At 48.6% G+C, this 24,924-nt stretch overlaps 1 protein-coding gene across 1 annotated transcript in view; it reads left to right on the forward strand.

Moving 5' to 3' along the window:
- Window positions 1–451, forward strand: part of LOC149327062 (retinaldehyde-binding protein 1-like) — a 210,171-nt gene extending 209,720 nt beyond the window's left edge. Inside the window, exon 5 of the mRNA XM_089564773.1 lies at window positions 215–451. Within this exon, the coding sequence (XP_089420899.1) occupies window positions 215–451 (237 nt within the window). The remainder of the gene's footprint in view (window positions 1–214) is intronic.
- The last annotated feature ends 24,473 nt before the right edge of the window (window positions 452–24,924 follow it).

Raw genomic sequence — 24,924 nt, forward strand, 5'->3', positions numbered from 1 at the left:
AGAGTTGCAGGAGAAGCGGACGTCCCCTGTTCGATACTGAATGATGGTAGACCCTTTAAGACACACATTTCTATGTCCTACACATGCTGACAAGTTATGCAGGTCCTGAAGTATCGGTAAAAGGAAAATAACAAATTTTGTTCAAAGGAAGCTGTTGCTGTTGAGGCTTTTCAAATTGTTTGTCGGCCATTCGGTTTCGCCGTTGTGAACGCAGTTTCGCCACTTCGGGGAAAAGTACGAGGATCTGCACAAAGAGATTCCGGCAAAGATACTTCCACAAGAATACGGAGGCCATGCGCCAACCGTCGATTTTGATGGCTTCTGGAGTGACCTGGAGGCCTACGACGACGAGTACAGGGAAAACAACAGCTACGGCTATGCCAGGACTAACCATGGAGACTTATCCATCGATGCCGAAATCGAAAAGCAGCTCACCTTTATGCAACTATGAATAACAACTATAGCCTTTCCTTTAGTCTAAAAAAGAACTAAGTGAAATTTTATAAATCGTATCAGCTCTATTTACTCTGCTGAGAAGGTTCCGTGTTTGCGCAGTGTAATTTTCTCCTTCTGCATAGCTCCGAATTTCAGGGCTGGCCTTTATTGCTAGTTTTGAATGGAGCACGGCTCCAGCATAACTGTACTCTTCCAGGGCATCTTGTCGTTGACTGGCTGTGGTTACCGCAGTGTTGAAAGGTGCATAGCTAATTTAAAAAAAAAAGCCCGTTTCAGTTAAGCTTAAATGTTTACATTTTTTGCTTAATCGACGTTTTAACAACAACAGTCTCATGAACCAGGCAACCAGCGCGCGACCAGAAATTATTCTGAGGTGGTAGTGCTCGGCATCTAAGATTCCGATGTAATTAGAGGCGTACATAATGAGCAACACAGTGAAAGCCTGGAGAAAAACTGCAGCTGGATGCAAAGCAGCATTTTAGTGACTATCGAAAGCTTATTCAACCAGGTATAGCCGACCAATGTTGCTATAGAGTGTTACCTTTTTGAACTAGGGAGCAGAAGACAGTCTCTAAACTTATACTCTTGGTAAAAAGATCATTCGCCTTTTACCTGATTATGTGTCGCCGCCACTTCCGCCCAAAATGAGCGTGCGTTGTAACGGGCACTCGAAATGTGTATTCACCTCACTATTAGTGCAATACAGAGGAAAAGTTTTCTGCAACACCGAGGAGCATGAAACTCTAAACACGAATACACCTATATGAGTATAAAATTAGTGTGAGCTGTCCTTTTACGCACTCTTTATAGAAGGTAGTGCAAGACTGCACTCCTCTTGCAGTCTTTTCTGCAAAACTGTACACACCTCCTTGAGAGGCGTGCATGCAGACAAATCTAATTACACATGTTAACGATCATATGATCCTATTAAGCTGCGTACATAATTAGAGGCGTACATAATGAGCAACACAGTGAAAGCCTGGAGAAAAACTGCACCTGGATGCAAAGCAGCATTTTAGTGACTATCGAAAGCTTATTCAACCAGGTATAGCCGACCAATGTTGCTATAGAGTGTTACCTTTTTGAACTAGGGAGCAGAAGACAGTCTCTAAACTTATACTCTTGGTAAAAAGATCATTCGCCTTTTACCTGATTATGTGTCGCCGCCACTTCCGCCCAAAATGAGCGTGCGTTGTAACGGGCACTCGAAATGTGTATTCACCTCACTATTAGTGCAATACAGAGGAAAAGTTTTCTGCAACACCGAGGAGCATGAAACTCTAAACACGAATACACCTATATGAGTATAAAATTAGTGTGAGCTGTCCTTTTACGAACTCTTTATAGAAGGTAGTGCAAGACTGCACTCCTCTTGCAGTCTTTTCTGCAAAACTGTACACACCTCCTTGAGAGGCGTGCATGCAGACAAATCTAATTACACATGTTAACGATCATATGATCCTATTAAGCTGCCCCTTTTGGCGGCTTGCACTGTTAGTGGCAATCTAACCATTCTTTGCACACACATTTACGACCTCTATACAACATTGAATCACGTAGAAGAAAGCAGGGCTAGCTTTTGGTGACTGGGTGGACATTTGTTCGGCATTAACACTTCTTCTTGGGTGAGTTGGTGTATACTTGATTTGAAGAAAATAGCGCCAGAGCATGCAAACCACGAAAAGACAAGGACGAGACACAAAGCGCTAACTCACAACTAATTTTATTGAAACCAGGCCGCGCCTTTATATGGCGAAGTTTCACTGAAAAAGAGGGAGGAGGGCAGGAAAGGTAAAGATATCAAAGCGACCATCACAGCGAGCACACATGAGCAAGCGGTAACCAAAACAAAAAGAAAAAAGTTAACAAAGATTATTTCAGGGTGGCATCTAAGAATTCGAACTCGGTTGAAAAAAGTGTAACAGATGGGGTCCTGACACACCTATTGCCAAGTTTTCTTATGTGAAAAGCCTCCAGACATTCACGTGCCTTCTTATATGCGCTTTTGCCAAGAATCTTAGTCTGACTGAATCGTGCCTCGCATCCGTCGCAACCCATAATATGCGCTACCAAATGTGCATATTTATCCTTTAAATCTGATAAATTTCGGGCATGTTCCCCCAAGCGCTCGTTGATGAAACGCCCAGTCTGGCCGACATAGGTCTTCCCATACGTTAAGGGGATAGCATAGACCACTCCTGCGGAACACATGATGAATGGAGAGTCGTGCCTTATCTGGCAACCCCGCTTTCTTGAGCTGCAAATACGGGGGCACAGCTTTTTCAGCTTGTTGGGGGCGGAAAAAACGACACTCACCCCATGCCTGTTGGCCACTTTCTTCAAGTTGTGAGCAGTTTTGTGCAAGTAAGGCACCACCAACGGCTTCTGTGACCTGCAACGATCCTCTCAGGAGTTTCTTCGTGTTCCTTGCTTAAGTTTCTTTAGAAGGGTCTCGCAGACAGCAGTCAACACTGAGCAGGGGAACCCAGCCGCCGAAAGCCGGCTCACCTGATTCTGGAAGCTAGCCTGCAACCGATGCGGGCACGACTTTTTCAAAGAAGACTCCAAGCAAAGCGACGCTATTGCTTTTTTCACCGTCTTTGAGTGCGTAGAATCATAAGGCAAAAGATCTTTCTTCGCGCGCGGGTAATAGCCCCAGCAAACATGTCTCTCAAGAAAGGTTAGTTTTAGATCTAAAATTGTAAGACGTTAGTGTCAGGAAGTTCATGGGTGAACGTGAGCCGAAGTCCATGTTTGTTAAAAGCATTTAAAACTTCACCTACTGTAGAGGGGTAGGTGAAGGAAGTCTGCTTTTTTTTTAAAAGCACTAAAAAATCGTCCACGTACCTAAAAACCTTTAAAACCACCCCCCATTAAAAACTATGCCCAAAGACTGGACTGGACGTTCACTGAAAAAAAAAAGACTTTCCGCCATTCCCCTTCTTACATTATAATTCTTTCAAGCCGACATTTGTCCTTATGCGTCTTCAGAACGCCTACAGAGAAAGGTGCTCCCTGAGAAAAGCACACATTTCTCAGAAAGAACAACGACGTGCACGTGTAGCAGGCTTTCCCACACTAGGTCCAGAAGCGATTCAGCGCATCTTGCCAAGAAACTAAAGAGGGCATGCAGAGGAGGAAAACCAAAGGGGGGGGGGGGCACACGGATTGATTGATTGATTGATTGATTGATTGATTGATTGAAAACATCTTTCGTATTCGTAGAACATGTGGGTGAGCCGCCTAGTCCGGTAGTCCACTGGTTAATGATGCTGCGCTGGCCGTCCCCAACCGCCAGTGTTGACGGTCAGGATCATCGCTGAGCAGAATAGCCTCCCACTGCTTCTCTGAGGGTTTTGGAATGCGGTCAAATATGGGATTAAATTGGCATGCCCACACCATGTGGTAGAGGTTAGCTACCTACCCATAGTGTGGGCACTGCGGAGAGTATAGTGTTCGGTACCACTGGTGTAACCTAGCCGATGTTAAGGACGAGGTAGCAGCATCCCACCGCTGCCACCAGTTTGTTACATACGAGGTAGCAGCATCCCACCGCTGCCACCAGTTTGTTAAAGACGAGGTAGCATGGTCGTGTGCCGGAGAGGGAATGAGGGACGTCTGAGACGAGGCTGCTAGAAAAAGACAATGAGAGATGACTTTATACAGGAAGTTACATATTTACAAGTGAGCTGCAGGAACGCTGCATTGCGACAGCTCAACAGGAGACCATTCGATGACAAAGAGCTCCTTGGCCGTGCCGCTGCCGGGGCTTTTAAGAGTTCCCTTCCCTAGGGTCCCTAGATGGGGGCCGGGCCTGCAGGGGAAGGAAGTTCTCACTGGCACCAATCACAGACACACACGCACTCACTCACTCCCGAGAGATCACACCGCCGTCACGCGCTGGGAGAGGGGGAATGATGTCATCACCGTAGCGCAGACGCCGGAATGTCCATGAGCAGCGTTCCCGCGCATTACGAACGCGCGTTCACACTCGGTGTAGGGGAAACGCTCGCTCAACCGGGCAGACGGACGCAGCTTCCGTGGCAATCCAGGCGCTCACCCAACGCGCGTCTCGGGGTTTGTCGGCGTTTCGCTGCTGCCATGTCATTGTCTTCCCCACGACGAAGGCGAGGCGTAACAGACTGCCCCGCCGGGGGAAGTAGATCCCGATGGACAGGGGACAGCATCCGCTGTCCGGAGGGATGTTGCTTGAGGCTGGTCTCAACCGGAGTCGGTTCTCTCTCGGCGGTTCTGGAGCTCAGCGCACCCCGAAGTCTTCCTTTGCAGGTGCAGGTTCCTAAAGGGCACTGCAAAGTGACTCGTGCTCCGCTAGCATTAGAACCACGCCGAAAACCCAACCGCTCAGTCCGCAAGCACGACACAATCCCCACTAAGCAATGCCAGGCTCTTTCCCTCTTACAAAGCCAATTTGTCCCTGGGGGTGGTCCAGCAGCACTCAGAAAACTGCCACAGATCGGCACATTACACCACAAAGCGCATCTCAATTTAAAACAATAAACAAAACCAATAGGTGCAAAATCCTACATCAGGAAGAAAATACCAGCAAACTGCAACTATGATGCTGACTCTTGCGCTAGGGACCCCAATTTAAGCTATCGGCATTGTGAACGGCCGGGAGGCAGGGAACAAAGTGTGTTTATTATCAGACAAGCGGCTGCTTATAAAGGACAGGTACAAGCATGAGCATGCGCACTTGGTACCGTAAGGGCACGTGTTAACATGACAGTGCGCATACTTACATCTTCCTTCTTTTCGAAGAGAAAGAAAAAGAAACAAGAAAAAAAAATGAAAAACAGTTTCCAAATTCACATGTCAGGGACCTAAGGCTGCGGTCTCTCTGGCAGGGGGTAACGTTGTGGCGGTCTACGCTGACGGTCACTTCTACGAAGGATGCCCTCAGGTTGTAGCTCCGCCATCTGGTCAGGCTGGGATACAGACTCCGGAGAAATGGTCGCTTCAGGGTCCGACGTTGGTTGCATTTCTTTGGAACTGAGATGCTCCCTGGTGCGGCGCAGCTCTTGTCCGCTGTCTGTAAGTAGGGTGTATGACCTAGGTGTTCCTGCAGGGCCTACAACCACAGCTGGCGACCATGTTCTGCGTATGGTGTCGTACACCGATACTTGAGACCCGCTGCGAAGATGTGGTAAACGCTTAGCTGTTCGGTTGTAGAAGACGCGCTGCTTTTCTCTTATTTCCTGGAGGCGATTGCGAACGGATTGTGATGGCACAGTTTGTGGTTCGAGGTGCTGGGGAAGAACCGGCAACTGGGTCCTTGTTTGGCGGCCCATCAACCTTTGAACGGGAGACTTCAGTTGCTCGTCCCTTGGCATGTTTCGCCACTCCAGCAGGGCGCTGTAAAATTCCAGGGTTGCGAAAGGACACTTCGTGAGCAGTTTTTTCGCCTCCTGCACCGCACGCTCCGCCATGCCGTTACCACGAGGATAGTACGGGCTTGACGTTACGTGGGCAATTCCTAGCTGCGCAGCAAAAGAGCGGAAACAGGCGCTGTTGAAAGGTGGGCCGTTATCACTGCACAGCTTTGCCGGGATTTCATGAGTCGCGAAGACGAGCATGCACGCATTGTTTACCGCTGTCGCTGTTGTCTGACGTAGCTTTTGAACCTCGAAAAAGAACGAGTAGAAATCCACGAGGATTAGGTAGGACTGGTCATCGTGGTGGAAAATATCAAGCCCTACTACTTGCCATGGCAGGCCTGGTATCTCGTGGCTAAGCATAGGCAGTCTAGTGTTCCTGCGCTTGTACTTTTCGCACGCTGCACATGACTTAGCTAGAGATGAGATGTCTGCGTTCATGCCGGGCCAGAACATTACTTCTCTAGCTCTCATCTTCATTTTTTCTTCGCCTCCATGTGCGGTGTGCAGCAATCGCAGAATTTCCGGTCGCTTGGCAGGAGGAATGACTATTTTGTTGCTTCTGAGTAGCAGGCCTTCCTCAACGTGCAACTCGTTGCGGTAGCACCAGTATGGACGCAGGGCATGCGGCACATGGTCCTTCATTTCCGGCCATTCTGTGCTCGAGTAACGGCGCAGTTCAGCCATACTAGCGTCTTTGTTAGTTTCATGCCGAATACTTTCGAGCTGCTGGTCGGACACAGGAAGCGATGAAACAACGCTGACTTGAAATTGTTCTGTCTCGTCGGTTAGTTCCTTAGTACTCGGGAAGCGAGAAAGCGCATCGGCTAGAAACAACTCCTTTCCTGGTTTGAAGGTCACCTTGATTGGGAATCTTTGCAAAACAAGCCTCATGCGTTGCAATCGTAGAGGGCATTCACAAAGTGGCTTTTTGAATATAGATTCCAGAGGCCTGTGATCAGACTCGCCGATAACCTCTGATTGCCCGAAGATATAATCTTGAAATTTTGTGCAACCATGAACAATTGCCAATGTTTCCTTCTCGATCTGCGCGTAGCGCTGCTGTGCTTCTGTTACCGAACGGGATGAGTACGCAACTGGCTGCCCATTCTGTAGAAGAACGGCTCCTACACCATGCTGACTGGCGTCTACTGACAAGGTGACTGGTTCTTCTTGGTTAAAATAGGCAAGGACTGGCGCCTTCGTGAGAGTCGCTCGAAGCTGAAGAAAACTGCTATCTTGCTGGTCTGTCCAGACCCACGCGACGTCCTTTCTCAACAGCTCGCGAAGCGGCGCTGACAACGTGGATATGTTAGGAACAAACCGCGCCACGAAGTTGATCATGCCGAGGAAAACTTGCAGTTCCTTACGGTTTTGTGGTTGAGGAACTTGCATGATGTCTTCGACTCTGCTCGGGTCCAGGCACAGCCCCTCTGGAGTCAGAATGTGGCCCATGTAGCGGACTCTGGGCTGGAGGAAATTGCACTTGTTCTTATTGAGCTTCAAGTTGTGTTCGCGACATCGGGACAGCAAAGCTACTAAATTGCTGTCGTGTTGCTCTCGCGACTTTCCCCAAACCAATATGTCGTCCATAACGACAGCAACGCCCTTCAAGCCCTCTAGTACCCGGTGCATCACCCGCTGAAAAATTTCCGGTGCTGAAGCGATGCCGAACGGCATGCGCAGGAATCTGTATCGCCCGTAGGGCGTGCTCATTGTGGATAGGCGGGAGCTCGGCTCGTCCAACTTAATCTGCCAGAATCCTGATGATGCATCAAGAGTAGAAAAGAATTTCGCTCCATGCAGCTGCGGTAGGATATCTTCTAACGTCGGCATGTGGTAGTGCTCCCTCAGAAGTGCCTTATTTAAGTCAGAAGGGTCCAAGCATATGCGTACTTTTTCTTTCTTTACCACTACAACCATGTGACTAGACCAGGAAGTCGGTTCTGTTACCTTAGCAACGACGCCGTCGTGCTCCATCCGGTCCAGCTCAGCTCGGACGCACTCCTGAAGTGCGATGGCGACTCGTCGCGCTGGCTTGACGACGCCTCGAGCTTCAGGTTTCAGCTCCATGTGGTAGGCTACGTCCTTGATTTCTCCCAAACCCTGAAAAACATCTTCAAATCTTTCTACTATTTCCTTAATTTCTGAGGCGTCCACGGTGTTTATGCGGCCAATCAGCCCTAAGCGTTCAGCCACCTTGCCGCTCAATGTAGCAGGAACTGCTTGTTTAACGATAAAGAATAGCGCAGTGGTAGCCTGCGTTGTACTGGCGACCGGAAGCGCAATCTTCTTCGTCGCCTTTTCTATGTGCCCGAAAAACGACCGTAGCGTAGGAGCAGCAGTCTTGTGCTGGCTTCGTAGTTATGTTACTGAGCGTCGCTTCGGGCATGACGCAACAGTTGGCTCCAGTATCAATTTTGCAGCGTATGGCGGAACCTGCGATGTCGACAGTCGCTGACCAGCGGTCTTGGTTATCAATTGCATTGACTTCCAAGGTTTGAAGGAAGTAACCCTCGTCCTCTGCCATTTCGACCTGTTTTATCTTGCATCCTTGGCCCCTCGGTCTTGCTTGTTGACGGCATCCACGCGCGAAGTGATTTCGGCCTCCACACTTGTTGCAGCGCTGTCCTTGCGCAGGACACTTTCCTTTTCCGTGCTCCGTGAAACAGCAGTTCGGGCAAATTCCGAGGCTAGCTTTCGATTTCACTGCATGTATGGCGGCCTCATCTGTTCCGCTCATTTTTGCCTCCCTGATCTCGTTAAAATGCTCCTTCGCTTGTTCCCTTGCTCGGCATATTTCCACTGTTGTGGCATACGACGGATTTTCAGACAGAAGTTTCTGCTGCAGGTCCTTGTCTTTAACTCCTAGAATTATTCGACTGCGCAGTAGTCTGTCCTCCAGCTCTCCGAATTCGCACAAGCGAGCAAGACTTCGGATATCGATTAGCCATTCGTTAAAAGATTCGCCCTCACGTTGATCTCGGGAGCCGAAACGAAACTCGTTGAATGTTAAATTCTTCGCTGGTTTGTAGTGGGCCTCAAATTTTTCAATCAGCTTATCGACGTCTTTCTTTTCGTCCTCATTTGCGAAATCGAAGGTATAGAACACCCGCCTTGCTTCTTCTCCAATCGTCACAAGAAGGGTTGCTGCCTGAACGTCTTTAGGCTGTTTCCTTAGTCCGGTCGCCGTAGAAAACAGAGTAAACTCACTTTTCCAGATGATCCAATTCTGGTAAGCGTCACCCGTACTTTCCAGTGGCTTTGGCGGTGGAAGAACCGTCGAGGCCATGCTTCTTTCTCTGGAGGGTACTACGGGTGCAGCTGGACGAGGGGGCGGCGAAGAACAGCGGTGAACGCGGCTTGCGAAACGCGTCGCCGCCCCACTGCTGACACCATGTGAACGGCCGGGAGGCAGGGAACAAAGTGTGTTTATTATCAGACAAGCGGCTGCTTATATAAGGACAGGTACAAGCATGAGCATGCGCACTTGGTACCGTAAGGGCACGTGTTAACATGACAGTGCGCATACTTACAGGCATTACCTTTGAGACTCCCCTTTTTGTGATGTATTCCGATTAGTAATGACCACAACATTTCATTCTGCATAGCAGCATACTGCCGTCACCTTGCATATCCCACTGTATTGCATATCCCACTGTTTTTCACTGTATTGCTGCGCTGTATTTTGTGTATTATATATTATTAACCAGCACACCAAGAACCCAACAGTTAATAATGTATAACTAGGAGCAATCATTTTTGTATTACTAATTAGTTTGCTGCACTGTACATTTTTTTTCTGAAATTTTTGTAACCACTCCCCTCTATAATGCCTCTGGCCCTGAGGGTACACGAAATAAATAAAATAAATAAATAAAAGATTCGCTCAACATCGAAGCCAAAGTCATCTTAATTTCCCAAATTCCAAAAAAATCAAGCGACTCCAGGCGCTTATGCTAGTGGCCTAAATGGCCCGTATGGCTAGCACTTCGCGTTTTAACGGACGCTGCTACACGTGGGCACCACTAGTGCAATTTTCGAAACAATCTTTATCAAAAGAAACGCTTTCAATACAAACAACGCGTCGGGAACCTATTCCTGCTCAAAACTTTTTTTTTTCTGCAAAACTTTTTGTCTGCACGAATCGCTCAAAAGAGAAAAAGCAAACAGCAGAGACATCCTCGGAATCCGCTGCTAACGAGCCGCGCTGCGGCTCAAAGGGGTCGCGTAATCTTCAACCGCGCCCTGCGCGGTCGCACACCAACAGTGGTTTTAGCAGCTGACAATCGACAAAAATCAACTGCTCTTCGACACCTACGAGCCCCAGACGCCATGCAACTACGATTTGTTCCGCAGCCCGGCCGCGTGTCATCAACACCCGAGCGGCGTCTGAACAGTTGAAAGGACTTAAGTGCTCAGCAGCAAAATCTGAGCTCTTCTTTGTGCGTTATCCCGGCACCCGGAAACCCCCCACATCTCCAAATATCCGCCTCACTGTTAACAACCTTCCCGTGCCTACGGTCGACCCATCCGAATTCTCGGCCTCCACCTCCAAGCCAATGGAGCCAACACCAACACAATACAACGCTTGCATCGATACACACAGCAGACAGCCCGTCTCATACGGCGCGTTTCCAACAAGCGGGAAGGCATGAAGGAGGCGAATCTCCTTCGTCTCTTTCAAGCATTTGTAGTAAGTCGTATTGCTTACACTGCTCCGTATTTACGTCTCACGCTCACGGAGAAGCACCGCCTGGATTGCCTTATCCGCAGCGGCGTCAAAACAGCCCTTGGTCTTCCTCTCTCTACTCCCAACGACAAGCTCCTCGCCCTTGGTGTCTCCAACACGGTTGACGAGCTCATTGAGGCGGCCCTCCTGGCCCAGCGCCAACGCCTCTCCCTAACTTCCGCAGGCCGCTATCCTCGAACGACTTCGCATCGCTCCCTTCCGTCCACCATCCTCGGTGGTCAATCTCCCACCTGCCATCAGGGCCAACATCAAGACTCTCCCTCTCCCCCGCAACATGCATCCAACTCATCATCAAGATCGCAGAGAAGCTCGGGCCGCGTCACTCCAGCAGCGATATGCTGGCCCACTTGACGTGCTTTACACAGACGCGGCAGACCATCCTACTCGGACTGCTGCAACAGCGGTTGCCACAGATGAGAACATGAGTCTTCATGCCTCCTGCTCCGTACGCACTTCACATATCACTACAGCGGAGGAAGTAGCTATTGCTCTCGCGCTGTCCACTTCTAAAGCTGGAGTAGTCATAAGTGACTCACAGCGCGTCATTCTTAATTTTACTCATGGCCGTATTTCAGTCGAAGCGTTTCGCGTACTCGTATCAAATCCTCCTAAACACCTGACCCTACTGATATGGGCTCCAGCCCACATGGGTCTGAAGGGTAATGAGGGAGCACATGAGCTAGCTCGAGGGCCCACTTTCCGAGCAGCTTATCACCCCGCCCCCAACATGCCCGCCTTGGTCAGGAAGGACACCATAATCACTTCACGCGATCTGCTCCAGCACTATCGTCTTTCTCGCCAACTCTATCCAGGTCCGCACCAAGAACTTACAAAGACACAGGCCGTCACATGGCGCCAACACCAGACGGACACTTTCCCCAATCCCAAAAGATTCCATAATATATTTCCTGAACGGTATATGCCGATGTGTAAACACTGCAATATCCCAGCAGACCTCCTTCATATGGTCTGGACTTGTCCACGACAACACATGCCAACACCCACACAACATACCTGGGAGGCTCGTCTACGCAGCTCTACCCTAGACGACCAACGAACGCTCATCGGTCTCGCTCTAGAGGCTGCCAGATTCCAAGGAGTCTTGGCCGACCCCTAGATCTGGGCGTTCGGCCCCTTGACTGTTTTAATAAATGTTTACCAACCAATGAACAGTTGAAAGCGAGGGGTTGACGGTCGCGCATGAAGGAAACGCCTACGAGAACTCTTTTCTTGATTCGGCAATGTCCTTCGTCTGGAGCGCGTTCTGCGGCGTTCTTTCGTACGGTAGCTGTGCGGGCTTCTCTGTGGCCCGCTCCGAGTTTTACGCGTCCTGCTACCGCAGCGTCGCCACAATGGGTCACGTGGCTGGCGCTTATCGCGTCTGGCGTGCCGCGGTGACAGTCTCGGACGATTACGCTGCTGGCCGGCCTTTAACTTTACAATGTCCTCGGCCCGTACTTCGTCCGTTCTCTCGAGAGCACCCCTCGTCTTGGCTCTCCTTGCGCGTGGTCGCCTTCTTAAAACTGCCTTCGCAGAACGGCCCTGCGCGCCTCCATTTCTCGCGGTGTCCTCACCCTCCGCATCTTCTCTTTGGCGCAGCACCGAGCCGTATTTACCGCTTAAGTTCGACGCGCTTAAGTTCGAATTATCGGCTCGTGCTTTCGGTGAGTCACCGCAGGTCGCAGTAGCCAGCTGTTCCGACAGCACTTTATCTCCTGCTGAGCATAACTTACTCTCCTGAGGCTTCCTAATCGATCCTACTACCCTAACGCTCTTGCCCGGAACTTGAACTATGAGACGCTGTTCGGCTAACGTAGCGTTATTGTCCTGGGTACTACCTTCTCGATCGCAGCAATCAGCCTCCTTCCCGGAAAGTGCATGCTTCTCTGTGCTCAAAACCAACGCATTGCCCCTTTCCTTATTTTTAGCAGTGCCTACATTATCGCCCGAGCCCTCACGGCTGGCGGATCTGCACTCTTCCTCGTTGCTAGCCTTAGTGCCTGCATTATCCCCCAAGCCCTAACGGCTTGTGGATCTGCACTCTTCGCTAGCTTTTCGACCGAACTCCTCGGTCCTCGCTGCCGAAGTGGCCTTTCTTTCCTGGACCAAACCTATCCTATGCCGCCACTTCTGCACAGCACTCGTGTCATCCGGCGACTGAGCGGAGCTTCTAACTCGGTCCCTGACACTATCGCGGTGTAGCTTACCACCGTCAATTTGGCCTTCCAAATCTGCCTCCGCGGGAATACGAAAGTATCGGAGGAGCGCACTTTTAGTTATCGCATAGTTGTGGGCGTCCTCGTCAGACAACCTCGCCCAGACATTACAAGGTTCACATGGAAGAAATCCCATCAACACAGTTGGCCAATAACTCTGGTCAAGCTGCTCCTCCATGGAAATTCTCTCAAAATTTTCTAGAAAAGTTCTGAAATTTTCGCCTTTTCTCAAAAAACTTAAGCGAGATCGCGTTCTCATACTTCGGATGGCATTAAGTTCACGCATGAGTTCCCGCATCTCTCTTTGGTATTCCTGTTCCCGTAGCTTTCTTTCGCGTTCCATCTCTATGTCGAGACGCTTAATTTCCAAAGCGTATTGACGCTCACGTTCCTCTTTCTCTTGTTTTTCTTTAGGTTCAAGTTCCTCTTTCTCTTGTTTTTCTTTAGGTTCAAGTTCCTCTTGTTCTGTTTTTGCCAATTCTCTCTCCTCAATGGTCTTAAGGCATTCCGCAAGCTCGTCCTCTTCAGCCTCTAACGGAAGAATAGCCTTCAGCAGTTCTGGTTTTCTGAGTTTGTCTGATACCTCCAGACCCAACTCTTTCGCAAGCTCCAGTAACATTGGTATGCGCAGCGTCTTCAAATCCATGGCTGCTCCGAGTGCTGCTTCTCTACTGCCCGCTATTGTCTTGCTGCAACTAACCCAGCAGCAACGACAACCCAATTGCCAGCTCTGTTCCTGACACTTACAAAAGCCTGGCAAAACTCAGCAGAAGAAAGTCCCGCACTCACCAAACCTCGCAGCCAAGAATCCAGCGCAGTCGTTCCGCTGCAGGCAACCAGTCATCACAAAGGGCTGTTGCATTGCTTCCGACTCGCCGTTCTGCTGCTCAGCGTCCCTTTTTCCGCAACTCTCCGCTGGCGTCCGATGTTTCACATCCCATTGTCCGCAACTCTCCGCTGGCGTCCGATGTTTCGCGTCCCACCGCTGCCAACCAGTTTGTTAAGGATGAGGTAGCAGCATCCCACCGCTGCCACCAGTTTGTTAAGGACGAGGTAGCAGCATCCCACCGCTGCCACCAGTTTGTTACATACGAGGTAGCAGCATCCCACCGCTGCCACCAGTTTGTTAAAGACGAGGTAGCATGGTCGTGTGCCGGAGAGGGAATGAGGGACGTCTGAGACGAGGCTGCTGGAAAAAGGCAATGAGGGATGACTTTATACAGGAATTTACATATTTACAAGTGAGCTGCAGGAACGCTGCATGACGACAGCTCAACAGGAGACCATTCGATGACAAAGAACTCCTCTGCCGTGCCGCTGTCGGGGTTTTTAAGAGTTCCCTTCCCTAGGGTCCCTAGATGGGGGCCGGGCCTGCAGGGGAAGGAAGTTCTCACTGGCACCAATCACAGACACGCACGCACTCACTCACTCCCGAGAGATCACACCGCCGTCACGCGCTGGGAGAGGGGGAAACGATGCCATCACCGTAGCGCAGACGCCGGAATGTCCATGAGCGGCGTTCCCGCGCATTACGAACGCGCGTTCACACTCGGTGGAGGGGAAACGCTCGCTCAACCGGGCAGACGGACGCGGCTTCCGTGGAAATCCAGGCGCTCACCCAACGCGCGTCTCGGGGTTTGTCGGCGTTTCGCTGCTGCCATGTCGTTGTCTTCCCCACGACGGAGGCGAGACGTAACACCGGCGTTGGATATGCGTTGGTTTGTAGTCGCCTAAGGGCGACTTATTGAAGGGCGACTTATTATCTTTTAACTTATTGAAGGATTTATGTGGTGTTGGGTACTCCTTCCTGGCTGTTCTGTATGGCGCGAGATTTTCAGCATACACTGCTGAAGCTAATAGGTCGCAGCACCCTTCATGGTCATCAGAGGGAAACGCCAGGTATAGATGAGCTTTGGCATGCTTGTGAGCGGCTTCGTTTCCTCCTGGTCGTTCCAGGTGACCTGGAAACCAGATGACTAAGGCTTGGCTGGGTGGATGCTTAAGCAGCACTGACAACCCTGACCTGTGAATTAATCCGTTATTGAAGTTGCGAAACCAGTTCTAGGAATCAGTGAGCGCAACGGCTTTGAGGTTAGATGCTGCAGCTAATTCAATGGCTGCCGCCTCTGCGTAAGTGGGGTTGGAGGTTTTCATCGATGCGCACTTCACCATCGATCCTGAAGGCGTTGAGACCACAATAGTCATCACTCCATGCTTTGGTTCTGCTGCGTCCACGTAAAGGGTGTTACGATGCTCGTCCTATTTCTTGTGCAGGGCTACCCCTCTTGCTTTTCTTCTTTCGGTGTTATATGCGGGATGCAGATTCCGCGGAATGGGGTACACGTTGATGCGTCTCCTCACATCGCGTGGTACCTCTTACCTTTGGTCTGTCGTATAGGGCAGATTAATATAGATCTTTCCGAGCAGTTCTCTGCCGGGTTTTTTGAGTGCAAGCCTATGTGATAGCACTGCCTGAGGGAGCGCGTTCGACACAAGTCCTCTCCGTCCGGAGTCCGCATCGAGGATCCCACACCATCTTCTGAACGGTTGCTGACGGGCGCTACACGGCCGCAGCCTCAATACAGCTGCTTTCTCATTGGCTGCAGCTGTGCGACTGCACCGCCACTTCAGTGGCTAAGCCGAGCGTGGCTACCTTTCAAGATCACGGTGCGGCTTGGGACAGACCCCGGCGAAATTCGTGATAGCGGGGAGTAGTGGTAGCGCTCCACGGCATCATTTTGTGCTGAGTTGGCCAGCTGTTCGGCATAACGTGGTCACGAATGGTTGATACTAGGCATCACAAGAATGCGCCGAAGTGGAACCGCAGTGATTACCAGCTGATTCGCTGCATTCTTACAATATGCCTCGATACCAAAGTTGACAACAGAAAATACAAACAAACAAACTTGGAGGTGTTCCGCGTATTTTATGGCACAGAAGCTTGGAAGGCCTTCTTGGCTCCCTCCCCCCATCCCACAGAAAAAAAAAACTTGGGAGGGGGGGGGGGGTGAATAATTATCAATACATGTGACAATGCGAGAGCATAGCTACTCCGTGCGACTATTAAACAACTGCTAGTGCATCACACAACGCATAAAGGCAAAACCCACTCCGTTTGCGAGGATTTCCCATAGCGTGCAGCGCCTCACTTTCTGGCTGCATGCAAACGGAGACACTGTAACGTCCACACATTGCTGCCGACTGCCGAATCGCCCGCCCCGAGCCTCCCCTGAACACGTGGTGCGTGACGTCATGACCCTGTCAGTTAATGGGAAGAATGTCACGGTAGCCGGTCGCATTTTCTCTTTTTTTTGACGGTGATGAAATGCAATTTCATTGCTAAAAATGCTGCAGGTGCAATGCCTTTTCTGCGAGCTGGCATGTGCGCCTACTTCCACGGCATCATAATATTAAACTCTATGCGTGCTTGACTTGTATGTGACGTGTCCGCTCTATTGAGGTCCGCTTGGTGCAGATGGTAGCATTACTTACTTTTTTTTTTCTTTTTGGTCCTCTTTGCAAGCAATACATAGTGTAGATGCTTCTGTTCAGCAATTAGTGCTTTTCTTACATATTGTGTGATAAGTTTTCGTTGTCCTCAATACAAGCGGAAGCATTCTGCGCGAAGTTGCATTTAAAATTTTCAATAGGTACACTACTTAACCTCTTCTATATAGCAGTATAGTAAATAATAAATAAATAAATAATCATAAACAGAAATAATAATAAATATAATAAATAAGGAATAAATAAAAATACTAAATAACACTACTAAGGTTAAATCCAACCAATGATTTTTCTAAGTAATAATAGATTTTCATGCTGTTTCTAGTTATGCTCATAGTCGCCCGACAACTGAAGACTCCAATATTGCTCAGGAAATGGCATTTATTTGTATCTATTTCCATCTATGGCGAAACCTGTGTACAATTGTTTTGTTGCACTATCTAGATGGTCGGTTCACCTCTATTTATTCAATAGAGGGCAGCTGCAATTGATCCACAGCATTCCTTTAGCAACATGTGCTTTTAAAACAAATGGCGCTTTCTGGGGTCCTGCCGACTTCCCTGAAAATATTTTAGGCAGCAAAAAACATTGTTCTGTTAAAAGAACTTGTGATTTAATTATGCAGTGCTTGCCCAAACCATTTAACCTCAAGACAAATTGGAACAATGAAACCGTTGCTAAAAAGGTCCAGTTGAGGCATCTTTTCCTTACACTTAAGGGACCGGGCGTACTCTATGCTCACCTGAATTTCTTCTTTTAACCAGCTCAGCTCAACGTTAAACCCACTTATACAAATTATTAGTCCTAAATTTGAACATAAAACTGACTTCATATTTTCTTTAATGACGTTAGGCTGGGGCATGATGAAATAACAAGATACCACATCATGATTAATGAAGCGTTAATTCGCAATAATTTCGTTTTAAGCCGCCTCATATTGCCCCCAGCGCACTTATTCACTACGTATTGTTGTCCTGATGATTTCTGTAAAAATAACAAAATGTCACTGCTGTTTTCACGCATTATGTCCGTAATATTCACCAATAGGGAAGCAGCTACTAAGCAAGGTACTGTAGACGAATTTGAGGAGTTTACTCTGTCCGAATAGGAGCAGATGCATTCAAGCAAATGATGGAGGCAAATTTCGTGGAATTACACCTCTTGCTTTAATCCGAAACTTGTGTTGTGAATATCGCTTCATAACAGCTAAAAGGGTTCTAGCTTTCTAGGAGTTTTATAGGAGCGAACAATAATTAACGAAAGCATACCCGCTCACGAGCCGACCAACGCCACCAGTGCCAGTTTTTTTGTCAGCATTACCAAGGCGCTAGCGATTACAGCGTGACCCTTCCTCACATACAGTGGCACTACCAGTTGAATAAGCGCGAGTTAACGTGGCTTTCACTAAGGAGAAAGCTCGCAGTGATGCTGCGGTCCGCACTGCTGCTGGCGGCACGTTGTATTTAAGGGCATGCCATACGTTACTGATTTTTTCAGTATTCCTTGCAGCCCTGTCTGTCACGCCAGATGAGCAGTGGCGTTCGACAGCGGAGTGCGTGGCCACCTGCTCGCTGTTTTTCGCCTCTCACAATCGGTACATTTGCGGCCAAGCGACAATGCGTTTCCAGAGCAGGTTCGGCGATCACACCCGCACGCAGTGACTCTGAGAGCAAGTCCATTCCCACTATGTCTGGAATTCGCACCAAGAAATGCGTCGACGACGTGTTTGATGCTTTTTTTTTAATTTTGTTATGAAAATTTTTTACAATTTGGAATCGAATGTGGTAAAAAATACATGCCGCTCCCGCTGCTTTTAATTAATCATATTGAATATCTTGCAGCCATCAATAAAACGCAACCAGATTCATTAAAAGCTGAACAGTACGTAACTGTTTAAAGCAACATTTCGGAAATCAGCTGATCAAAACAATCGCTTTAGGAGGCGACGAAAAAGCGGGAAAACGTGAACATGGATGCTTTTTTGACAATTGGACCTGTTTTATTAAAGCAGCAACGAAGCCTCATGAAACAGTTTGAAGTATTCATGTAGATAATTTGTTTAGGAGATCTTTTTGCCTTGAGAGGTAAGCGTCATGAGGGAGCTGGACAGAGAACAGTAGACAGGACTCATGAAATAGCAAAATTTGAACCGGAAGAAAGGATCTATTACAGAAGTTCCGAAGTATAGCATAACACTGTTGTGAGTAGTCCAGAATTTTCTCGTATGCCTAAAGAAATCGGAGATTTTTTATACAGAAATTTGATTCTATACTTTCAGTTGATTGGAGAATTACTCAGAGCAATAAGTGAAAGGTGCGAACGTTTTCTCCAGGCTAATGCGTACTTGTCATCGTGGAATATTGCCGTGAGTCGGAAAATCAGCACCATTTAAACGCCTCACAACGTTGTAATGTTTTCTGCCGTTCAACTGAGACTGTTATTAATACTCGATGAAGCAATGCCATTCGAACGTTATCAGTGTTGTACTTGAACAGTTAAGAGCGATTTTTCTACTTTTTTTTTTGCTGTTTCATATGAGCTACCTTTATTAGTCACGAGTTTAGGGTTCTAAAGCACCTGCCTGCTCGCTTAACACGAATCTGTAAGCATTCCTGATGCAGAATGACCAGACTCAAGTACGTGACAGAGAATTTTTCATGAAAACTGATTGAAATTCGTTTCATGACACAGAAAGTGGAGCGGATTGCGTAAATTTTTATTAGCTTCACACTACTACGAACTGAAGAGACCGTCAAATGGCTGTCAATATGCTCTTTGGAAGGAAGGGAAAACTTTATTTTACTCTAGTCCTTTTTCGTGCGGTTTGGGGGCATCTTCAGAGACGTTTTCTCCTTGATTCTTTCCCCAGGAGTCTTCTCTGTCGAAGTCGTCCGCCTCTAATCAGTGGTCGGTTGCCGTCAGTCCAGGGCTCCGCTGGCCACTGCCGTCCGTTGAGCTCGCTGTACCAGACCTTGTTGGTCTTCACAACGGTCGCTGGACAGCAGAGTCTCCCATTGGTCCGCACTCGGGTTTTGTATTTTGTGGACCACGTCTATTTTTTGGCAGGCGCATGTGATGTGATAGAGAGTAGGTTTTTCGTCGCACCAGGGACATTTGTCCGCGTATATCGTAAGGTGCATTTTGTTTAGTTTGTGTAGGTTTCGGAAAGAGCCTGTTTGTAATTGTCTCCAAGTGAAAGCTTACTCTCTGCTGAGAGATTTGTGCGGTGGGGGATATCGCATTCTTCTGCCTCTATAGTTTTGTAGTATGGCCGAGTATTCCCTGGGTGCTGGCGCGAGTTCCGCGGTCTCGTCGGATGCTCGGAAAGTAATGTATCCTCGAGCTATCCTGTCGGCCTCTTGGTTCCCTGCCACCCCCGAGAGCCCCGGTACCCACACAATTTTGTGTGGGATCTTGTCGTTTTGCTCTCCCTGGTTTTAAATTCTGTCGCTCGCTGTGAGGTGTATACGGAGCGCGTGACGGCCTATCCTGCCATTCATGTAATTTCGGCAGGCTGTTTGAGAGTCCGTGAGTATTGTCAGCGACCGCCCGGTTCTGTAGCCCTCCGCCACCGCTAGAGCAACGGCTACTTCCTCGGACTCTGCAGCTGTGCAGCCTGGGAGAGACGCGCTGGTCATTTCGCGTAAAGACGGATCGACCACCGCCGCCACAGCGATTTTGGCGTCTCCTCCTCTCCAAGACGCGTCTGCATACACGGTCGTGGCTTGAGGAGCGTATGTTTTCTCGATGAATTCGGCCCTCGCTATTGTTTTGCCTCGACGGAGGTTGGGATCCATGTTTTTTGGTATTGGCGCTACCTTGAGGGTCTTGCGAACCTCGTCGGGGATCGCTGCCGTCCTCGTCATTTCTCGCATCTGCTCGCGGTATCCGAGCCTCTGCAGGAGCGCTCTTCCAGTCATTGTCTGCAACAGCCTGAGTTTTTGCGACTCAAACTGCGCCTCTCGTAGCTCCTCAAAGGTGTTATGTAATCCCAGGGCCATGAGGTTTTTCTGTAGACGTGTTGGGCGGTAGTCGGAGCGCTGTCTTATACGCTTTGCGTAGCAGGGCATCCGCTTGTTGTATTTCGTTTTATTGCGAAAGCAATACTACTTGCACTTTCACGCCTTTGCCGTGCCGCGGCCGGTGACCACCATCGTGCCGCGGTGACCACCATTGACCTTCATTCGGCCTTGATTGCATTAGATTGGATTAGATTAGATTGGATTGGACTGTATTGGACTAGACTGGAGTGTACTGGATTGGATTGTATTAGATTACATTAGATTGGATTACATTGGATTGGATACGACAGGAGTGGATTGGAGTGGAGTGGATTGGATTAGATTAGAGTGGAGTGGATTGCATTGGAGTGGAGTGGATTGGATTGGATTGTTTTAGAGTGGATTGGATTATATAACCGATGCATCACCACAAGTCTAACCACAAGCACCACCAAAAGCTACACTACCAGCTGTACCATGGCGTACGTACGGATACTGCTTTCGCAATTACCGGGCTTAACCAAGCTAAGCCACAGCGAATTTTTTTGTTGAGGCACTGGTAGGGTAGGCTGTACGTGATTCGACTAACTACAAGGCTTCTGATTGGTTTTAGTGCGTCCTCTTCACGCATGCCATGTCGCCTGTTGGTGATGAGGGTGATCATGCGTGCGACTTGTAGCGTTGTTGCTTTGAGAGTAAAAGTGTGAGTACTGCGCTGGTTGGATGGAACCCACATGCCTAAAATTCTTATTGTTGTCGTTTCGGGTATGGGTGTCCCGTCTAGGTAGACGTCGAGTTTTAGGTCCTCGTTGGTTTTGACGATCCGGTTTTGCTTGCCTCTCCAGACTCTCAGAAGTTCCGATTTCTCGGTCTTGCATGCGAGTCCTCTTTCTGCGAGGTATTGCTCTACACAAGAGGCCGTTTGCTGTAGCCTTTCTTCCTTCTCTCCGAGACAGCCCGTGTTTCTCCAGACTGTTATATCGTCAGCATACATTGCATGCCTGATGCCTTCGATGTTCTCTAGTTTTCGAGCTAGGTCTATCATAGCTATTTTGAAGAGTAGGGGTGAGATAACGGACCCTTGGGGTGTTCCCTTGTTTGGAGTGCGAATTTTGTCCGATCGAAGGTCTCCTATGCCGATGGTGGCAGTTCTTTCGGACAGGAAGAATTTGACGAAGCCGTGGATTCTTCGTCCGCAATCCAGCTTGTCTAGGCCCGTAAGGATCAAAAGAATCACAACTCAACAAAAAACAGCGGTCATTGACTTCCCGAGGTATTTCAGGTGCTCGCATGAGCAAATGAAATAACGAATTTTGGCACCATGGAAGTGGCTCTCATTTTATCGATTATTTTACTTTTTCTCGGCACCCTAGAATGTCTGTAACACGGGTTCTACACGAGGTATTCGGAGATAATACCTTGAATGTTATAAAATGAGTACTCAGTAAAACCAACCATTCGTTTTCATAGCTGGTTGCATCAACGCAACACGCAGATGAAACAGTTACTTTCAATGGGCACTTCTCACTCGCTCTAACAATGCGCTACAACGAATGCCCAGTGTGGGGCGAAAATAGGCAAACGACTGCTATTGAGAGAAACCAGCGCAGAAAAAAATGCTTCGCTGCATTATTTCAAGCCATATGCCTTGAAATCATTAGTGGCCCCACGCTCAATCTGAAGCCATTCGAGATATGAACAGTTTGTCAGAATAATTATTGCGAACACCTGGTTTCTTGTTCATAGGCCGCGATCAGAAGTGAAGAAACAACAACAACAAATACTTGCATTAAGCAGAGAAGGGAGAAATAAATCAAAATATAAAGGCCAATCAGAAGACCAATTCAAGTGATGCACCTGGCTTTGCCTGGAATGTTTCTTTAACATGACAGCAGAGGTGAAATATTTGATATAGCATAGCAGATAAAATTTACAGACAAACGCAGCCTCAGAAAAAACAAAAACATGATGCCGGTCAGGACTGCTACACAGAACTGCCAATCATAGCTGCGAAGCTTATTACGCTTGATAAGTTGTGCCCCAGAGCCTGGCATGCCGTGTGCGCCGCGATCCGGCGTGTTTTTGTTTCTCGAGGTATTTACGGCTCGGAAAAAATAAAAATAAAAAGAAATGAATTGTTTGCATTCTTCTTAAAATAGGTTGCTATGTGATAAAAGAAGTTGAGTGGGGTGGCTCTGAAATTTTCTTTCATGTAGGTACAAAGTTGGTCAGGCCATGACATGTTTAATAAAAATTCAGGGGGCACTTTGACTGTCTAAAGTGCGTAGAGGCGAAAGCGTTTTCCGCTCCACTTTGCCTATGTGACACTGGTGACGTCACCACTGGATGTCGTCACACATAATTCATGACGAATTAATGATAATTAATGTTTGGGTAATTACTGATTAATGACTAAATACTAATTGACTGCTAATTAATGACTCTTAAGCTTCGCCTTTCGGAGTGGAACGCGAAAGCGTGTTGTAGCGCTGCCAGGCAGTCCACGGAACGCCACTACCCGTTAGGCGCGATGCCTTGCCCTTTGAACGCAACGCTTTTTGAGGAAAGGAAATGGAGCAGTAATTCTCTGTCATTTCGATGGACGCCTGAACCGCACCGTATAGGAACGGAGGATGTGGGAGTCGAGGATGAAAGAGAAAGAGGGGCCGTAATGAAAAAACTAAAAATTGTACTTGAGGAAAGGAAATTACGCATAACTGTCTCGCATATCTCGGTGGACGACCATCAAAACGCGGACACCACACGGCTGCCGACACGGCTGTTAACGACAGTATAGGGCATTAAATTCATCGAGAAAGAGTGTAGCCGTCGTCAGTGCTCTGAAATAGCTGCCCCTTTGACTGCTAAATAACTTTCTTTACGCGACATTCCATCTATCCACCAATTGCAAGACAGCTTTCCTTCTAACTACTAATAAATCATGCAAACACATTCCGTGGCCTCGGTAGAGCGCAAACGGTGTACTATAAACTAAGTGGGAAGCATCACCAGCCCGGGCAGGTGATACTGTGATCGCCGAGTTTGCCGCACTAGGCTTCGCAGTGTGAAGGTCGCGATGCCAGCGCCACCCATAGGCCGCAGTGTGCAATGAATAGGTGGCGGTGGCCAGTAATTATTCAAAAAGAACTTGCTGCATAACGGCTTGACAGCGCGCTTTTGCGTCTAGGCATTGGGTACACTATCCTCGCGTGTTATGCGTGAGCAGAGCAATTTGCGTTAACTCACTGAAACGGTTGGTTCGACGCTTCTTCGGAACTAAAATAAAATTTTTGTGAAGCAGTCATTGCTTTAAAAAAGGTCAGCTAATCAGCAGTACTTCGAGAGCATAGGTACTTCAACTGTGAGCAAACATTTATTGAAACAGAGGAAACGGGAACAACTTGAAAGTTATCTTAATTTTAAAGAACACGCTTAAATATGCTGCACGACTGTGGCCGCGACATACTTCAGGCTGATTGCGCCAAGAGCTGTATGAACCTGAACAGCGCTTGAAAACTCTGCTTAGTATTATTAGATGAGCTACCCCTACGGTTCTTCAGAAACGATGTGAAATCACGACTGGGCACGGCGGCACTACCGGCATGCGGTGGAATAATCATTTTGCCTTCATTGTGCAGATGGTCATCGGAGCGCTGCCTCCGACCAGCGCCAGCATCAGCCACTTGCCCGAGGAAAATGCCTTCGATCGCGGAATCGCCACCGCCAAGTTCCACGTGCGAGACGCGCTGACACCGCATCTGGATGTTAACTGGCTACACCGATCGTCACCGGCACATGCGCGGACCACTGCACGCACGGATCGCTACCAGCGCCACCGCAGATCAACAGTATATACTGCCTCTCCGAGCATCACGCTGTCACTGGGCACGGCGGCACTACCGGCATGCGGTGGAATAATCATTTTGCCTTCATTGTGCAGATGGTCATCGGAGCGCTGCCTCCGACCAGCGCCAGCATCAGCCACTTGCCCGAGGAAAATGCCTTCGATCGCGGAATCACCACCGCCAAGTTCCACGTGCGAGACGCGCTGACACCGCATCTGGATGTTAACTGGCTACACCGATCGTTACCGGCACATGCGCGGACCACTGCACGCACGGATCGCTACCAGCGCCACCGCAGATCAACAGTATATACTGCCTCCCCGAGCATCACGCTGTCACTGGGCACGGCGGCACTACCGGCATGCGGTGGAATAATCATTTTGCCTTCATTGTGCAGGTAAGAAAAGAATTTGGAAATTGTTACCGTTCAGATGACCGCTTTCTACTAGTGCTGCCTTGCCCGCAGCTTCAGAGTATAGTGCACGATACTGCAGTGTTTCTTGGAAAATTTTTGCTTTTAGGAGGTAATGTGGAAACTAACCCTGGCCCTGAACTTGCGCAGATTGCAAAACAACTAAAGGACATTGCTTGCGACATAAAAGAAAAACGACTCACAGAAATAGATAAGAAACTGGATGCATTGTCAGTGTTAGAAACCAAGATTACGTCTTGCCAGAATGAAGTTTCCCGCATGACTAAAATTATTGATACACTAGAAAGACGGATTGACGATTTGGAAAACCGGAGCAGAAG

Source organism: Amblyomma mixtum, chromosome 10 (genome assembly GCF_055824585.1).
Source record: "Amblyomma mixtum isolate Tamu chromosome 10, ASM5582458v1, whole genome shotgun sequence".
Taxonomy (NCBI): Eukaryota; Metazoa; Arthropoda; class Arachnida; order Ixodida; family Ixodidae; genus Amblyomma; species Amblyomma mixtum.